Below are 13,948 nucleotides of genomic sequence, written 5' to 3' on the forward strand. Positions count from 1 at the left end.
TCTCCAAGCACCTACCAGAGTGCTTGGGGTGTGCTCAATACCTATGCATTGCATGGAATTAGCACATGTAGCATTTCCCCCCATGTATGTCTGGATACAGCTTCATTCTCATCCATGCACCCTTGTGAGCAGAGGACATATTTAAAACTGAAGTCATCATGCCATGTTCCCACAGGACCAAATCCATAACTAGTTTCACGAATACCAAAAGCTGATCAATTAAATAGCGTCCAGATTAGTTGGAATTCTTGACTAATGTACTCACTGACCCTGGCATATTTTAGGAGTCCCTTCACAATCTGGCCTCAGTCTACCTTGCTAACCTCCCTAGCAAATTTCCCGATGTTTCCCCAAGACAGTCAGCTCTTTCACTCACACCTCCATACCTGTGCGCATGTTGGACACACTGCCCGGAATGCATGTTCTACTTTTCTCCTAGTGAATTTTTACATCTCCCTCCAGGTGCAACGAGGGCCTGACATCCTCTTTGAAGACTACCCTGATTTCTTTCAACTGAGTCCCTCTTCTGTGACCCAACAGCCCTCTATTTATAACACAGACATAACCAGCCCTGGTCAGGTGGCTCAGTTGGGTGGAGAATCATCCCATACACCAAAAGGTGGCGGGTTAGATTCCTAGTCAGGGCACATTCCCAGGTTGGCAGTTCAATCCCCAGTCGGGGCAAGTTCAGGAAGCAACCAATTGGTATTTCTTTTTCCCACTGATGTTCTCTCTCACATCAATGTCTGTCTCTCTCAACAAGAACATAGTCATGTCCTGGCTGGTTTGGCTAAGTGGATAGTTGGCCTGCTGACTCAAGGGTCCCAGGTTCGATCCCCAGTGGGGGGCATGCAGGAGGCAGCCAATCAAAGATGTTCCTATCTCTTCCTCTCTAAAATTAATAAAAATATATATATTTTTAAAAAGTTCTCATCACAAGAGGAAAATTAAAAAAAAAAAAGTCATAGACTCTGTTGCATCCTATGGTAATTATTTGGCCACACGTTTGCCTGAGACATGCTGAGGGAAAGCACTGTTTATTGTCTAAAATGTTATCCTCAGTGCTTATCACAATACCTCGCACATAGGCAGGCGTTCATTAATGTGTGCTGAATAAGTAAGTAAAATAATAGGAAGATACCCCACATGCCCTTAACTTGTTTTAAACTTCCATGGCAACCCACATGGAAATGCAAGCCCCTTCTCTAAAGGGCTAGCTCTCACACTGCATTCAGCGTGGCTCTCACACTGTAGTACTGCGATCCCTTTCAGAGCCAATGCAGAACGGTCTGCCATTCCTGCCTGCAGCTCTGAAATGCAGACACATGAAGGTAAGTTTTGTGCATCTTGCTGCTCTTTAAATGGCCTAGAAATAGAGGTCTTCCCACTAGCTCCACCTGCTGTTCCAACAGTCAAACCTAAAATTACCACGTCACTTCACGAACACTGTCAGAGATTCTACTGCCATCGGCTTTCATCTCCAATGAAACGTGCATTACCTGTGCCCACTCCTGGAGGGATACAATATGTTTCAAACACAACATTGGGTCTTCCATGCATACTGTTCACTAATCACAGTCACCTAAACGCAATTTATTATAGTTACAGTAGAGGCCCGGTGCACAAGATTTGTGCATGGGAGGAGTAGGGGGAAGGGTTCTTCAGCCCGGCCTGTGCCCTCTCGCAGTCTGGGAGCCCTCAAGGGATGTAGCCATCAGTCGGACATCCTTAGGCTCCCACCACTGCTGCTGCGCTCGCCACGGCTTCTGGCTGAGCAGAGCTCCCCCTGTGGGAGCCAGCGCACTGACCACCAAGGGGCAGCTCCTGCATTGAGCGTCTGCCCCCTGGTGGTCAGTGTGCATCATAGTGACTGGCCATTCTGCAGTTTGGTTGATTTGCATACTAGCCTTTTATTATATAGGATGAGGATCACAAAAATGTCAGGAACCACACAGAACAATGCGTTTATCTGAGTTTATTATTAATTTGTCTCCAGAAGGTGTTCAGAAATCGCCTGGACAGTTGGGCTCTATCAGTAGTTTGCAGACTTTTTTTTCTTTTAAGCTGTAGGAACCCTAATGCGTATAATGTGTAGAGGGGATGAAAACAGCTATTTGGTTTGGAGTGAGGTGGTCTCCCCACTATTCCCTGGCCAGCAGTGCTCCCAGAAGTACCCCAACAGGACCCAGGGCTGAGGATTATGCCTTAGAAACCACGGGACCAATGATCTTTACAAATCCTGCTAGACTCTGCTAGTCTCTGCACTTTCCACACCACTGGAAACAGTCCCTCCCAGTTTATAAACCACTCTTGGCGACCCTGGCCAGGGAGCTCAGTTGGTTAGAGCATCATCCGGATTCACCAAGGTTGTAGGTTTGGTCAGGGCACTTACAAGAAACAACCAATGAATGCATAAATAAATGGAACAACAAATCGATGCTTCTCTCTCTCTCAAATCAATCAATAAATAATTTAAACCACTCTTGGCAAAATGGACCCTTTTCATGTTTTATAATGAATGCATATATTTTACTTTCCCAACTACTTAATGCCTATGATATAGATATCCTATATAATAAAAGACTAATATGCAAATCGACAGAACGGTGGAACGACTGGTCGCTATGATGCGCACTGACCACCAGGGGGCAGACGCTCAATGCAGGAGCTGCCCCCTGGTGGTCAGTGCGCTCCCACAGGGAGAGCGCTGCTCAGCTAGAAGCCCTGAGCAAGCACAGCGGCAGTGGCGGAAACCCCTCCCGCCTCCGCAGCAGCACTAAGGATGTCCGACTGACGGCTTAAGCATCAGTCAGACATCCCCTGAGGGCTCCCAGACTGCGAGAGGGCTCAGGCTGGGCTGAGGGAACCCCCCCAAGTGCACAAATTTTCTGTACCAGGCCTCTAGTGTCATATAAAGAGACAAACTAGAAAATGTTATCTTTTCTTTTTTTTCTTTTTTGCTTCTAAGCAATTTCCTAGGAAGGTAATCATCTTTCATTACAAGATGGATATATTCAAAAAGTCCAATAAAAATACACAAATATTTTCCTTGAAAGTTTCATTATGTATAGATATTTTTTGTGGTTCACGGGTGTAAGCTTCAGGGCCCATGCACACAGAGAAACCCTGTGGAAAATGAAGCACTGTTCTAGGTTTGGCCATCACAGGAGCTAAAATTAGAAACTGCAATAAACCTGGGGAATGATGGAGAAAACAATAAAAATGCCAAATTGCTTAAGACTGTAAGTCTGACCCTAGATTTAGTAGAAAAGGGAGGGTTTGCGTTCATTATGCCACATATTAATTTTTCTAGGGATTGAAAATGAGGGTTTAAAAGGCTTAACTTTTAAAAGGTATAATGCAAGCCTTCTCTAGTTTGAGAAATAAAATTCAGATTATGACTTCTGGAGGCCACGAGGGGGGAAAAAGGAATAAAATGTGTGCACATAAAAATATTGTAAGGACAGAAGGTGAAAGTGGCATCCATGACGTGTTGTCACAGTAAAATGGGCAAGAAAATTCAGAGAACTAATATTTCAGCTTCTTGTATAAGAAAGAGTAAGGGAATAAAGAGAAGAGAATCGTCCGTAATGGAAGAAATCAAGTTTTACTATATCTTGGGGAGGAAATTGACAAGAAAGAGTAAAACAGGTTATAGTAGACTAGAGAAACCTGAACCAATAAAACTTTATTTCAATCAAACGCAGACAGGACTCATTACCTTCTTTATTACGTGCATCTCCTGCCCATAACCCTTCAAAGGTTCCTTGGTGTTAATGCAAAGTCCTGATACTTTATTCTGGAATTTGAAGCTTCATGATTCCTTACTCCTCGCTAGTGCAGGAGGTAAAAATATTCCAAGAGTGTGGATTCCAATGTTTCCGTAGTATTCATTATTAACTAGAGGCCCAGTGCACGAAATTCGTGCACAAGTAGGGTCCCTAGCAGCTGCCAGCTGCCGGCCACGGCCTCCCTTCCCCATCTGCCAGCTGCCGGCTGGGGCCTCCCTTCGTTCTGCGCCACCCCTGGTGGTCAGTGCACGTCATAGCGAGGGATCGAACTCCTGGGCAGTCGAATTCCCGAGAGGACACTTTGCATATTAGGCTTTTATATATATAGATGACAGCCAACAGCTCTGGGTATGCGAATCTGATGGGGGCAGAGAAGTGGGGTATTGTGAAATGAGGGACAGGGACCTGGGAGAAGACATTTCAGCTACTGAGTTGGACACCGTGGAGGAGGAGGCCCTCTGAGAAACTCCACAGGGGAGGTTGGCAGAGGAGCAAAGCTACCTGGCCTTTGCCATTGCCAGCTGTGGAGAGTGAGGGGTAAAGCCCCTTCCTCTGTACCATTAACAAAATGCCTCCGTAAAGTCTACTGACTTTTACAGGAGCGGAGTGTGTGGGATACGTCTAAATTCACGCCGAGTTCCACATCCGCTCTGGTGCGGGCAGGTACAGGGAGAGCGCCGGGAGCTGGCGGGAAAGCTCCCAGCTGGTGTGGGCACTGCATTCATTCACTCACTATGTTCTCTTCTTTGCTTCTCCACCTTTCCCATCCCACCCATCCTTCCACATCCGGCTCCTGCCCACACCTGTGCAGGGAGTGTGGCCTTCCTCTGTATCCTTAGAGGCCTTCTTGTCTACAGTACTCATGTGACACCTGGCCATGAAAGAAGGGACCATACTTCTTTCATCCTCCCTACCCTGTATTGTACCTTTTTTAAATGTCTTTAGGTCAATGTCTGTGTCTCCTAATTTTTCTTTTCTATCCCAACAATGAAACTTAACATCCTCTAAATGGGTGAATAAATAAACTAATTTAGGGATGAATATCTGGCGATACCACAAAATGGTCCTATATGATTACAGTTTCAAGAAAAGGAAACCTTAAAGCATATGCAGTTTCCTGATTATAGAAAAGAACTAAGGAGTCACTTGACATCGTAAGTCAAACAAACAAAACCTAGTTATACTGGATATAGCATGGCCTTCGATGTTTACATAGAACTTAAAAGACTAGAAAATGGAAATTTAAATTTAGACCAAGAATATATTTAATAGTCAACTGTCTGGTTCAAAACAAATCAGACAGGATAGTAATAAGTGAAAGCACACAAGCCAACTGGCCATTCACCTCAGCACCCACAAATTACTTTTCAATCGAACGGACGCCCGATAGCATGACTGCGTCAAACAGTCCATAATCACCTTTATGATAAATCAATCTCTTTGATTTTGCCATCATTCAAAGTTAAAGGTTAAAAGTTCCTAGAAAGCTTTTTCTTGTTTAAGCATGAAAGCAAAATAAGTTCATTGCTCTAAAAGGGTAATAATGTAAGAAAACAGAAAGGGGGAAAAAAACCCAAAAACCTCAATCTAATCACCCAGATAAAACAAAATTCTGGTGTCCTTTATTCTGCCCTTTTCCTTAAGGCATACTTTATATGGATCTGGGATAACACAGAGACAGCTGTGGGAGGATTCCGTGGGGCAACGTTCATGTGGTTCTCAGCTGTTGCTATGTGTACAAAATGCTCTACAATGTATCCCACCATCAAGTCAAATCGTCTGAGATCATACATGGTCTCTGTCCTTCATGGAACTGCCCAGACATGTCTGATGTTAGACCCCTGGCCTACTACACTAAAGGAATTTGAAGGAACTGGCATAGAAATTCACTAATTTATTTATTGAACCATTTTGTGGACATCAATGTCCACTCATCACTCTCCATCATGAGACTTCACAGAAGAAATCTCCCGCATCATGGAAAACAATGTCCCTCCAGAAAGGAGTTTCTATTGTACGGACCGCTATACTTGGTTGTGGTTCCCTATTTGCTCTGTGCATTGGGTAGCTCAGAACCCAGATGTTGAATCAGACATCAACATCTACCAACTACATAGAACCTGCCTTTTGCATTCTGACCACTCCTGACTTCAACTCATTAAGTTTCTAAGGGAATGAACAGTGGCCTCAACTCGGCCACAGTGACTAATAATGACTCATGGCACCATTAAAAGCAAGGGAGTGGGTTGCTGGCTGCTTGAGAGGGTAAGCTTGGAGGTCAGACCACTGGTCTGCTAGCTACTAGCCAGCTGGGCCACCCTGGGCAAATTACTCAACCTCTCTAAGCTTCAGGGGTTTTTAAACTTATAGGGTAATCCCCATGTCGTATAGTTGCCTCAAATTTAACAATCCATGAATATTGCTCATCACAGTGGTAGGCATTAGCAATCGGAGGTATAATATCCTATATAATAAAAGCCTAATATGCTAAGCGTCATCCGGTCGTCCAGTTGGCCATTCAACTAATCAAAACGTAATATGCTAATGATATGCTAAGGCCGCTCAAACGCTTGCTATGACGTGCACTGACCACCAGGAGGCAGACAGTCAACCGGTCGACCAGTTGCTATGACGTGCACGAACCACCAGGGGGCAAACGCTCCGACCAGTAGGTTAGCTTGCTGCTGGGGTCCGGCCGGGACTGAGCAAGACGGGCCGGGCATGCCCTGGAGCCCTCCCGCAGTCCCTCCCTGGCTGGCCAGCCTTCCGCGTCCCTCCCCAGCCCTGATCATGCACCAGTGGGGTCCCTTGGCCTGGCCTGCACCCTCCTGCAATCCGGGACCCCTCAGGGTATGTCGCAGAGCCAGTTTCAGGCGTATCCCGCAGGCCAGGCCGAGGGACCCCACTTGGGCCTCTAGTCTATAATAGTAATAAACACATGTAAAGGTATTTGTAAACAAAGAACCATCAAATGTCAAGATTAAGATATTTTATTATTTCTCTCTGGAGCCCAGTTTCCTCATTTTAACAATGACAGATTGTTAGGTTTCTTCCAGTTGCAAACTTTTTTTATCCTCTGTACTTAGAGAACAAGGGTTGTAATGAAATAAAATACTATGAGAGAGGCAGCAATAGTGAATACGGGATCCAACCCCAACAGCAATCTGCAGCTTCCTTAAAGAAATGCCTTGATTTTTTTCTCTCACTAATTTAATCCCTAGTTCCTGGTACTTAAACAGTTTTTGAGGACACTCGCTTGTTAAAAGCATTACAAATGGCATTAGCACCTTTTTGCTCCTCATTCTGGCTCCTCAGATTCTTCCAGAGTGACTTTCCTTGAGACATTCTACTCCTATTTCTAATAGCTTTAACTTAACTTTCCACTCTTGATTTTCACAAGGAACCCCTACAAAAACGAACGAATTAGAGAGAGACCAGAAGCTCTTGGGAGCAGGATCTGGGCACCCAGGTTTAGGTCGTGTGTGAAGTGTGTGCATCCTCAAGTCTCTGCCGAGTCAGGGTCAGTCCAGGATGTGGGTCTGGACCTCACCCAGGAAGGTTGGGCAGCAACTGGGCACTACACAGAAAATCCTGGAGGTGGCACGTGCAGGTGTGGCCCAACCCTGTCTGGATGTAAGAAAAGCTGTTGCTAGCAGGAGAATCCCCACGTCACAGCTACCCAGACAACTCTGGAAAGTTGATTACCTGAAAAAATTGCTCCCGGAAAGCCAAGGCCAACATTTCAGTTCTTCTTCAAGATCAAAATATTGAGAGAAATGATATATTTAGAAAACAATAAAACATTGAATTTGTGCATAAACCCTCCTTCTGCAAGAAAAAGAACATAAATATGACTTACGTCACTGAGAGGGAGAAAAAGAGGGAGCTGGTGGCCTGAAATTGGCTAGGTATTGGAAGTTCTGATAGAAACAAATGTTCGCAGTAATCAGAGTTCAGCAGTTATTTCCTGCTGGGATGGCTGTTTTACTCTTTCTCTTGGATGCTTGTGGTCCTGAGTCTCCCCTTTCCAGTGAACGTGAATTGAAGCTAATTAGTTAGCATCCCGGCTGCAAGTCTATTCCATTACATCATGAAGAAAGCGGTGCTGTGAGAAAGTTAATTGGACTTTGATATCAAGACCAGAAGAGGAAGGGGGAACACTGGCAGCTTGTAGACTAAGGGGAGTCCTTCATGGTAATTTCGGAGCAAGGTATTACACACCTACATTTTAATCTCGTCCCTCTAACCCGATCTTCCCCTGAGTTTCTCAGATGACTAATTTACATTGTAACCTTTTGGAATATATTTTTAAATTAGTTATTAGGAAAAGATGCTGTGAAGGGAAGCATCGTAATGATCTGATTGAGAAGTGGGTGTGAGAGCAGATGTAATATCCTGGATATGAAATGCAAGGGAATGCACGCGGGAGCAGGGGTGGGAGTGGGAGCAGGAGCATACATCATCCAAGTCGGAAAGCCCTCCGAGGGAAGACTGCTTTCAGTACTAGTATTAAAAAATCCCAGTTCAGCCCTAACCGGGTTTGGCTCAGTGGATAGAGCATCATCCTGAGGACTGAAGGGTCCCAGGTTCGATTCCGGTCAAGGGCATGTCCCTTGGTTGCGGGCACATCCCCAGTGGAGAGTGTGCAGGATGCAGCTGATCGATGTTTCTCTCTCATCGATGTGTCTAACTCTCTATCCCTCTCCCTTCCTCTCTGTAAAAAATCAATAAAATATGTTTTTTAAAAATCCCAGTTCTGAAGCAATCTTTAGGCCAGAATGAATTTGAGAAAATGTCCATAATAAAGCAGCCTTCAATATATCTGAGAGAACCCAGGCATGGGACAGACCACATGAATATCAGAATGCATAGCAAGAGGAAGCTCTATCCCTGCAACAAATGTGAGAAATATTTCTAAAAAAAGTAAAAATTCAATAATTAGGGAACTCATAAAGGAGAGAATATTTTGTACGTTTCATAAACACATCTCCAGCCACAAGCCAAATCTCTCAAACATCAGAAAGAAAGAAAACACAAGGGGGGAGGGCATGCGGGACTAACGATGGATACTTGGAGCATCCTTTTCCCACAAATCAGTCCTCACTTTACATCAGGGAAGAAGGTGGGAAAACCTTCTGCCAGAATTGACTCTTCGTTGTATATAAAATTACTCACACAGGAGAGAAACCATACGAATGTTAATATGTGAGTGACCCACATCCCGTGTGGTTCAGGTTTGGGCTCTGGAGAAGGGCCACGCGCAAATGACAGAGACGAGACAAGAAATAATAATTTGGAAATTGGGGGGCCAGGCAGGAGCCCAACGCAAGAGGAAGGACTCCACTTGTGCTCAGGCCTTGCCATCCTTTTATTCAGTTTGGGATACACCTATAGCCCTTAGGCAGGCAATTCCAGTAACAGACAGACTATCTTATCAGTAAGGATTTACATGACTATCTGGTCGGGGAAATTGCTTCAGCTACCACTGTCTCAACCAAATAGTCGGTGCATAGCTCTGACCTTTGCCAGGGCTCAAGGTTCACCAGCGTTCGCACGCCTTGTCCTCACCTCTCTACTAGTGAAGACAATGGGCAGCTTCCAACATCAATACATGTGAAAAACTCTTTTTATGAAGTCATATCTTACTAAACTTGAGTTCATACATATTGGAGAGTGTGGGGGAGGGGGACTTATGATACTGAATGTGGGAAAAGTTCTGCTAGAAGTCAATCTTTACGTCAGAACTCACAACACCTGCAGAGAACATGGGAAATCTTTCTTCCAGAATAATACCTCTCTATACATCAAGGAACTGGTGAAGGAAAGAATTTGGACTCAGAGATTATACATAAGGAAGAAAATCTGTGAGAACATGGATGTGAGAGGGCCTTCAGCAACAATCAAACCTGATTCATCAGAAAAGCCACAAATGGAGAAACGCTATATACATATAATGAGTGCATACAATGAGTGTGTACAATCCACACTCATCCAGACAGACAAAATCGCTCACTGTCTATCAGGGGACTCCTAAAGGAGCAAAACCTTAGCAACAACAACAACAAAAAAATGTGGGAAATGTCCAGATGACAGAATATTGGCATAGAAACCCAAGGAAAAAACTGTAGGGAAGCCTTCACCAAGAAGTTACAACTAGCCCTGGCCAGTGTGGCTCAGTTGGTTGAGCATCATCCTGTGCACCCAAAGGTTGCTAATTTGATTCCTGGTCAGGGCACATGCCCAGGTTGTGGGCTTGATCCCCGGTAGGAAGCATGCAGGAGGCAGCCGATCAGTGATTCTCTCTCATCATTGATGTCTCTCTCTCTCTCTCTCCCTCTCTCTTCCTCTCTGAAATCAATTTTTTAAAAAAATTTAAAGGCAAAAAAATAATAATAAAGTGACAATGGGATATAGACGAGAAATTAGATAAAAAATATAGTATCAATATAAATTTATGACAATGTTAAGTGTAGTTATGGACAGTGCAGCAAGAGAGGGTAGAAAGTGCAAATGAGAAGGCAAATGGGGTGAAATGTTAACATTAAGTGAATCTGGATAAAGGGTATACAGCTATTCTCTATACTACTTTACATTATTTCTTTAAAAAAGTAATTTTTAAAAAGCCAATCCAGCATGCACTGACCCCTATCTCCTCAAACAAAAGGTATTCATCTCCCTTTCTCTCTCATCCTCCTTTTCCCTCTTCTCTAGATCATTCTGCTAAGCTTACAGTCATGTTCTTAAAAAAAAAAAAAAAAAAGCAAATATCGCTCTTGATCCATAGCACTCTGGACCTACTGAAAGACCTAGCTACTCACACTCTCACACTTTCTCACCTCCCAGCCTGGCCTCTGCCATCACCACACTTACACTGCTCTCACTAGTCACCAAACACCCCCCAGCTGCCAACACCGAGGGATCCTCTTCAGTCCTAATGCTCCTTACTCTCCCACTGCATCCCATAGGGCTGGCCACACCCTCTTCCTTGAAATACCTACTTCTCTCGGCCTCGGAGCAAACACGCTTATTTTCCCCCTGCCCCTCTGCCCCTCCAAACTCTTCCATTTCCTCATCCTCTGCCTGACTTGTGATGCTTCTAGCGCCTAAGGGTCTCAGGCCCCTCCCTCTGTCTCACGAGGTGGTCTCATCCATTCCCGTGGCTGCAAAACCTTCTCCGTGCTGATGTCTCCCAAATGTATTTCTTCAGCCCTCAGCTTTGCTCCAACTGTCTTGCCCTCATGGCTTGCATCTCCTCAAAATTGAACTCTTAGTCTCCTCCACTCTTCAGTAAGTGCCACTTGAGCTGCTCACATCACAAAACCCAGGTCATCCATTGGATGTTGAAACGATAAGCAACATTTTTTTTTCTTTACGCTTTTCAATGGTTTAAAACTTTCCTACAATAAACATACACTGAATGGCCAGATTATTATGATCTCTGAACGCATAATAATCTGGCCACTCAGTGTACTTCTCTTGAGTACCTCATTTATTTGATATTAAAGATACTATAAATCGTGTACCTGATCAGTTTTCCCCTTTGCACTGGCTGATAGAAAGCTCAGGGCAAATAGGTGGGTGATCTCCAGCAAAAGTCTAGAATACTTTTGGTATCCATTGGAGATACAAATACACTGAGTGGCCAGATTATTATGCGTGCAGAGATCATAATAAACTGGCCACTCAGTGTATACTTATGAATACATGAATTAATCACAATTAAAAGAACCAAAACTTCTTTGAAACCGAACAAAGATGTGCTTAAACACAATGTTTTATTAGTCTCCGTGTTTGCCCTTAGTTTTAGTTTCATAAATGTCTAAATAAGAGTACTAAAAAATTAATATTAACTTCATGAATTACCGGAAGTGTCTGGCTTCACTGAAGACATCACAGCATCGGCTTCTATCTAGAAAAGAAGAAAGAATAATAGGGCACATCATTCCATTGAACGTTTTCACAGTGCAAGTTCTTCATTCCTAGGGTGTGGGGACAGGATGTATTTTATGAGAAACCCACTTTGTAGAGCCCTGCAGACAAGTCATGTCACAGGACAGCGATAACAGTCACTTTACTCTTCATCAGTATCTTTCTTTTTTTTAAAAAAATATATTTTATTGATTTTTTTACAGAGAGGAAGGGAGAGGGATAGAGAGTTAGAAACATTGATGAGAGAGAAACATCGATCAGCTGCACCCTGCACAGCCCCTACTGGGGATATGCCCGCATCCAAGGTACATGCCCTTGACTGGAATCGAACCTGGGACCCTTCAGTCTGCAGGCCAATGCTCTATCCACTGAGCCAAACCGGTTAGGCCATCAGTATCTTTCATTGACCAGACTCTAATCTGCTACAGACTCTAATGACCCCAAAACTTCACTCCATTGACCAAAACAGGTTCAGCATGTGAAATCAACCTGGCTGTCACACAGGTAGCATAACCTAATAGGTAACTTTTCCATTTTACACAAATACAGACATTGTTACAACCGTTTTATTGTTAATTTTCCCCCTAATTGTAAAAGTAACATATTGAAATTTTAAAAATATAAAAAATTATGAAGAAAAAAATTTTTTAATTCAGCCATCCAATGAAAACCATTGACATTTTGGTCTAACTTTTTTGTCTATGCATTTTAAACATATTTGAGAACACACTGTATATGAAGTTTAGGGACCTGCTTTCACTAAATATTAAAATACAGTATAGCTCGGCCAGCGTGGCTCAGTGATGGAATATCGACCTAGGAACCAGGAGGTCACAGTTCAATTCCTGGTCAGGGCACATGCCCGGCTTGCAGGCTCGATCCCCAGTAGGGGGTGTGAAGGAGGCAGCCTATTGATGATTCTTTCTCATCATTGGTGTTTCTCTCTCTCTCTCCCTCTCCTCTCCCTTCCTCTCTGAAATCAATTTTAAAAATATTGAAAAATACAGTATAAACAGTATAGAATTAGAACTTGGCAGCACCTGACATAGTATCTCTATATTGGATAGTATCTCTATCTCTCTCTTTAGTTCTTTTAATTTTGATTAACCCATACCCAACACTTTCCTGGTTCTTCTTGCCTCCCCCAGATGGTTTTGACTACATTTTCTTCATGGGCCCCCTGCCTCCCCTTAAATGTTGGTACACCCCCAATGTTCTACCCTCAAGCTACTGCCCTTCACACTCCGCATATGCTTCTTGGGCAATGCCATCCAGTCTCCTGTTGTGCATTACCACCTGGAAACGGAGGAGTCTCCAATCTGTCTCCAGTCCTCCCCTCTCCACCCAATTCAGATTCCTGTATCTAAGAGGCAGCACAATCTGAGAGCAGGTCGTTACCACCGTAACCCCGGCACCAGCACAGCATCTAATGAGTGAATGCACTTTGCAGGCTCATAGCCTCCTCAAACTTAGTGTGCCCCCACCTGAACGCACTGCCCTTTCCCTGAATCTCCTCCCGAACTTTCTTACTTGGTGGCATCACAACTGCTTCAGTCCTGGTGTCACGCCACTCTCCTCCCACCACCTTATCCAATCAACCATAAGGGCGCAACTCCTCCCACCACCACCAAGTGCTCCCAGACACTTCCTACCAGAGGTCTAGCTCCGCTAGTCTATTTTATGTTGTTGTTAATCCTCGCTCGCCTAAGGATGTTCTTCCCAATGATTTTTAGAGAGTGGAAGGGAGAGAAAGAGGAAGAGAGGGAGAGTGGGATAGAGGGGAAGGGGAGGGAGGGGGAGATGTGTGTGTGGGGAGAGAGAGAGACAGAGACAGAGACAGAGAGAAACATTGATGTGAGAGAGACACATCAATTGGTTGCCTCCTGAAAAAGCCCCCGGATCAAACCTGCAACCTAGGTATGTGCCGTCTATCGGGAATCAAACTGGTCACCCTTTGGTGCAGTGGCCAATGTTCTAACCACTTAGCCCACTGGCCAGGACTAGCTCCTTTAAACAATGCCCGGACTCCTATTACAGTTGCCTCCTCTTGTCTCCTTCACTTTCTGTTCTTCTCTATCTTAGTATTTACCATAGTTTATAAGTCTCTCTGCATTAAATTGTAATCAGCTTCAAAGTAGGGTCTATGTTTTATTCACCTTTATATCTCTAGCAAGTAGCAAATGCTCTTTTTATTAAGTAGGAACACTTAATAAATTTCATCATGTAAA

General features: G+C 44.0%; 1 protein-coding gene across 8 annotated transcripts in view; it reads right to left on the minus strand.

Moving 5' to 3' along the window:
- EFCAB11 (EF-hand calcium binding domain 11) overlaps positions 1-13,948 on the minus strand; it is a 138,729-nt gene that overhangs the window by 119,883 nt on the left and 4,898 nt on the right. For all 8 annotated transcript variants that reach the window (XM_079767926.1, XM_079767932.1, XM_079767927.1 and 5 more), the window contains one exon: positions 11,655-11,700. In XM_079767926.1, the coding sequence (XP_079624052.1) occupies positions 11,655-11,700 (46 nt within the window). The remainder of the gene's footprint in view (positions 1-11,654; positions 11,701-13,948) is intronic.

The sequence above is a fragment of the Cnephaeus nilssonii genome (genome assembly GCF_951640355.1).
Source record: "Cnephaeus nilssonii genome assembly, chromosome: 4".
NCBI classification, from domain to species: domain Eukaryota; kingdom Metazoa; phylum Chordata; class Mammalia; order Chiroptera; family Vespertilionidae; genus Cnephaeus; species Cnephaeus nilssonii.